This window comes from Cupressus sempervirens, chromosome 2, assembly GCF_028749045.1.
Source record: "Cupressus sempervirens isolate cs-2001-9-10 chromosome 2, ASM2874904v1, whole genome shotgun sequence".
Taxonomy (NCBI): Eukaryota; Viridiplantae; Streptophyta; class Pinopsida; order Cupressales; family Cupressaceae; genus Cupressus; species Cupressus sempervirens.
In genome coordinates, this window is record NC_143119.1 from 157976050 (window position 1) to 157981604 (window position 5555).

General features: G+C 29.7%; 1 protein-coding gene across 3 annotated transcripts; it reads right to left on the minus strand.

Annotated features, from left to right (window-relative positions):
* Positions 1-411: 411 nt before the first annotated feature.
* On the minus strand, positions 412-3857 carry LOC149571525 (uncharacterized). 3 transcript variants are annotated; one of them, XM_089809290.1, is made up of 3 exons: positions 3752-3857; positions 3177-3330; positions 412-2487 (listed from the first exon to the last, which is right to left on the minus strand). In XM_089809290.1, exon 3 carries the CDS (start codon positions 2352-2354, stop codon positions 804-806), a length of 1551 nt encoding a protein of 516 aa, XP_089665416.1. In that variant the 5' UTR covers positions 2355-2487; positions 3177-3330; positions 3752-3857; the 3' UTR covers positions 412-803. The 3 variants fall into 3 exon arrangements, with proteins under 3 accessions (XP_089665416.1, XP_089665431.1, XP_089665423.1); XM_089809305.1 differs by having other exon boundaries at positions 3177-3327; positions 3752-3820; XM_089809297.1 differs by lacking the exon at positions 3752-3857 and adding an exon at positions 3410-3504.
* Positions 3858-5555: the final 1698 nt, after the last annotated feature.

Below are 5555 nucleotides of genomic sequence, written 5' to 3' on the forward strand. Positions count from 1 at the left end.
CATTTGAAATGTATGTGTTTATTTTTTTATAAGATTTTTTTTGAAAAACATTGTAATTTAAATTATACAATAATAAGAATTGGAAATTAAATATTAAATATTAAATATCATTTTCATTGTACTTTTCTTAATAAAGAGTCATACCTAGGAGTAGGTAAACTAGTCAAGTTAGAACTATCATAAAGAATTATTTTTGTCCAAATTTATTAATATATTTTATGATATGAGAGCTTGTACTCAACAAGAATTAATTTTTCATAAACTCATTTAAAACTATTCAAGTTCAAGTTTGGTAATAAAAAAATCTATAAACTTATTTTTATTTTGTAAAATATTATAATAACAATAACACAAACAACAGATGAAAAACAACTAAAACAAACTCTAAGCTGCGCACGGGAGAAACAAATTAGACAAGCTTTGCGCTTTCTCACGCAATTCCTCAACTGATATTAAAGTCGGTAGTTTCTGTGTTGACTCCTTTATGATGGGTGTTGATACCAATTTAATGTTTGGAGCACATTATACTAATTTGCGCTTGAAAATAAGCTAAATAATTTGTACTAGAAGTGATATTTTCAAACGAATAATATGCTATTAACCTCACATAGAGAAATGAATGATATAAAATACCTGCAATTTTTCTGAATGGCACTCAGGTAGTTTTAATTGTATGTACTTAATAATCTGTGGTTATACTAATGGCCAAATCAGATTACTGAAAATCCTACAATCTTGAAAGGCCGGCGGAACAATTCAAAACAGAAATCCACAGATCATATATTCCAAGTTCCAACTTTTCTTCAGACAGGTTGCTGTAAAATAATGTCGATAATACTTTGAAGATTTGGACTGCCGTAAATAGAAGGGGCGATTTCAATCATCCGATTGCCTGCATTGTTCACATAATCCTCATACAAATCTTTTTTATCCGATGATATCGCATTCCCGTGCAGCATCAGAAATTCTATAAATTTGCCTCGAAATTCATGTAAAAACACAAGACAGTGAAGGCTCCCTGGGCAAGTTTCAATCAGAGCATTCGCTATATCCGTGAAATTTGTGTCATTTACCAGACAAAATTCTACGTGCATCTCATTTCTATGTCTGTTTAAAAGAGATGCTAAATAAACATTGGCAAACGAGGCCCTGTACCATCTTTCAAACAACTCATCTTCTTCTTTCAAAGTCTTCTTCTTGTGCAAATTCTTTACACATTTCTCCACTCGAGTAAGAAGCTTCTGCAGTTGGGAAGCCCGTTTTCCCACCTCATCTGACATGCTGATTTTCGCGTACTCGGAGTAAAGATCCTTCACTGCACTGGTTTTCTCCATTTTCTTTGCTTCTAACTCGCATCGTTTGCAGACACAGGTGAAACCATAGCTTGAGCAAGACGCGAGTCGAGAATGAAAGGGCACCAAAACATTGAAATACGGGATTGTGATTTCCTCGCCCGATTTAATGGTCCTCGTTGCATGAATCCTCATAAAATCTCGCCCCACATTGATTCTTGCTGCGTTGGGCACGCACGAATGATTTACAAAGGAAGGAAGCAGCCACACACCATAATACATCCTCTCTGGAACATACTCGAAAATAGCCGGTTCTTTCGATTTTTCTCTCATTGCAAATGGAGATAAATTGTCAAATGCAATGAGGTCTAAAATGGCAAGGATTTGAAACCCATTCCCCGTTTCATTCAGTCCATGATCATAAAACTCCCACGGCATACACCAATCGCTCTGCTGCTTTCCTACGCCAGATTTGGTGACGAAATCACACATTTTGGGAATGAATATTGACCGATTTGTGACGAAGTGAGATAGAAAAATCCGGCGCGCGTTTTCCCCACAATCATGTAAAGCGTCTTTCACGATGTGATGCAGGGCATGGCGATTTATGTGAGTCTCTGGACAGACGGCCAAAGCCTTGCTGATGAGTAGCACCTCTCCTCGCTGGATATTCTCCGTGGCAAACAAACCCTTTCCGCAGCCATTGTTTGTCATCCTGATCTCCACTGCCCCAATGAAATCGCCATCTGGTCTCACCACACAGGGCCGGCCTGTCGCCGGTCCTACAATTTCTCCGCTTATGTCGAAATATTCTGCGCCGGATTTACGATAGGTGTTTGTTAAGAGCTCTTTCATCTCCGCATGAAGAGCACATGAATGCTCTAAGAAGAGAAATGCCTCCTTATAACATCCGGTTAATAACAGAGACTGAATTTTAGTCACATATCCAGTGCTGTCTGTGGGGTAGAGCCCCAAGTACTGATCCAAAAACTCAAAATATTCCTCATTCGAAAAATCTTCAACTCCAGATCCGCTACTCTGAGAAGCTTCTTCTTCATACATGACTACTTTCTGTGAACTTTTCTTTCTACAGCAAAATCTGTTGAACAAATCGTTGAGCGGAGTAATGATCAGCTTCTGCGCTGGGGGTTGATCTGCTGATAATCGTCGGAAATCTATTGATCGAGGGATTTGCCTGCAATTATGGAATATAATCAGGAAAAAGCCTGAAGACGGGAAAAAATGTTGAAATTTACAACGAGTTTTATATCAAAATCAAAATATTTAGTTTGTAAGAGAAAAGATCGAATGAAATTCTTAGAGAAAAGATTCTTGAATCAGAACGACCAGAATGGGGCAAACGACATGCTAAGCTTTTCAACAACATGCCTAAGAGAAGTTATTCTGAGAGGCTCCGTTAACATATTTACCAGGTATTAAAGAAATTGTGCTTCATAATCAAGGAGAAAAAAAATCGACACGATCTTTGTGTGTTATAATTACTGGTTAGCTTAATATCAAGACTCTTAGTTCAATGTAAAAAGTTCTTGCAGAATCTTTTAATTAAATCATTACTGCTTCACTTGAGATCAAGATTTTAGAATCCAGAAAGTGCTATTTCAATTGAGTGACAGATTCAAAGAAGGCTGTATGACATGATACTAAAATCTTACAAAATCGTCAAATTTATTAATCTAGAAATCAGGTACGGCTAATTTCTTTGAGCAGACAGAGATCTTTCTAGTAAAAGAACTCAGAACATTTGAATATCATCGTATTGCGAAACAAAAGACTTTTAATCTTAAACCAGAAAGAAATTCTTCTAAGGTTGAAAACAAATTAATAAAGATAGGCAGTATGTCTTAATAGGTATAGAAGTAAAACCTCCGATTAGAAATCCTGCCATTAATTTCGCTCTAATGAATCAAATTCAAGACAGACACCTGGAGAACCACACGGATTCGCAAATCTGTCGAAAAACAGATAAATGGATGCGCCTTTTACGATCCACTTCAATATTTCAGCAAGATACCTACTGCTGCAACATGAAATAGTAAAGATCAACATCAGAGATTATAAGTTTCGACGGCTGATCATGGATATTTATAATCACATACTTAAACAAAAAAGTTCGCAGCCTCTCCATCAACGAAAAGTTTGCTGAGATGAACTTGCGAGTCCATTAATGCTTAGCTTGAGATCAAGATTCAGAACATGAAAAAACTGAAAATTCAATCTAAATAGAGGTTTGGAGGCGGCTACAATACATTTCACCGAAACATTGTCTATAAATCCTTATATTCGAAAATATCGTGGAATTTGTGTCAATTCCTCAACACAATTGCAAATACTTTTTAATAAAAACAAGAGTGTGAACTCCTGAATATCTTCCTATGATGAAAATGATTTGCATTCTTAAAGCAATAAGAAACACATGACAGAAGTGGAAAACACCTTACCATTGCTGAATTCGTTCTTGATGTGAAGAGAAACGGAACAAACTGCAAAGAATTTGGAAAAGAGTGAACAAATATCGAGAGAGAAAACATAAAATTTATAAAGATTATTTTTATTAAATTGCATAAAAGAAATTTAAAGAGAGAGTTATAATTCTTTTGTTTGAAAGTTTTATTTTTTAGTAATAAACTATAAATAATATTATTAGTTAAATAAATAAATATGATATTATAAATGTCTCATTATTAATTAAATTGAGAAATAAAATTAATTTAATAAAGATATTTTAATTTAAATTGTTTAAAGTTGTTGCATAAAAATTTTATAAAGAAAAAATATTTAATTATATTTGATTAATTGAAGAATTAATTAAATAAAATAATTAAATTTAAAGATTTTATTAAAGTTCTATTTTTTGACATATTTATATTTATTTAATTTAATGATAATTATTTAGGAGTTTTATTTTAATAATAAATTCTAAATAATGTTATTAATTAAGTTAATAAATATATTATTAAAAAAATATCTCATGAATTAATTAAATAAAAGAATTCAACTTAAAGATAAAGTTTTAGTTCTAATTTAGGCGTAATTATATTTATCTAAATTAATAATAATTATTTAAGAGTTTATTTTAAATAAAAAACTCTAAATAATATTATTAGTTGAATTAATAAATATATTATTAAAACATCTTGTAGTTAATTGAAAATCACATCCCAAATATTATAAACCTAATATTATTCTTCAAAGTAAATAAATATATATGATATCTATTCATATTCTATAAAAAACAAAACCAATATCAACTCAAACAAGTAAATATTTTCCACAGTATATAAGAACAGTTTCTAAGAAATAAGAACTGACTAATGAACTATAATTTACACTCCACCACAAAGTTAATCGATCGTTGTGAGTTGGGATGTCCATATTCAAAAACACAAACTTCCAACTTGTGAAGATTGATTATTTGAGTAAATTTATGTCCCAAATACAAAATTACAAATCATAACTTGTACCCCAAATCATGAAGAGAGAGAAAACATAAATTTAATGAAGTTATTTTAATTAAATTGCATAAAGCGTATGCATGAAATTAAAATATAATAAATTAATAAGATAAAGTAAGCAATTATTTAATAAAATTTGTTTTAATTAAATTGCATAAAGCTTATGTATGAAATTAAAATATAATAAATTAATAAGAGAGAATAAGCAATTATTTAAAAAAAATTATTTTAATTAAATTGTGTAAAGCTTATGCCTGAAATTAAAATATAATAAATTAATTAAAAGAGAAAGCAAATTAATTTAATAAAGACATTTAAATTTAAATTTCTGAAAGTTGTTGCATGAAAATTGTATATAGAAAATTCAATATTTAATTAATTGAAGAATTAATTAAATTAAATATTTAAATTTAAAAGAATAAATTAAATTTATAATTTTAGTATATTTATAGTTATTTAATAATAATTATTTAGGAGTTTTATTTTAATAATAAATTGAAAATAATATTATTAATTGAGTAATAAATAGTATTTGATTAAAAAGAAAATATGATAATATGTTAATATTTGATTTAATTAAAAACTAATTAAATTTATGATTTAAATAAAAAGTATAAATTAGAGGTCTAAATTTAGAAAATTGGTTAAAGAAAGATTAGAATATGATGTTATTTAATTAATTAGAAATCAATTAAATATGTACTTCAGTTTAAAATATTTATTTTAAAAGTCTAATTTAAGAAGTTGAATAAAAATATTAAAAGATTAAAGATTAAATATTATTTTATTA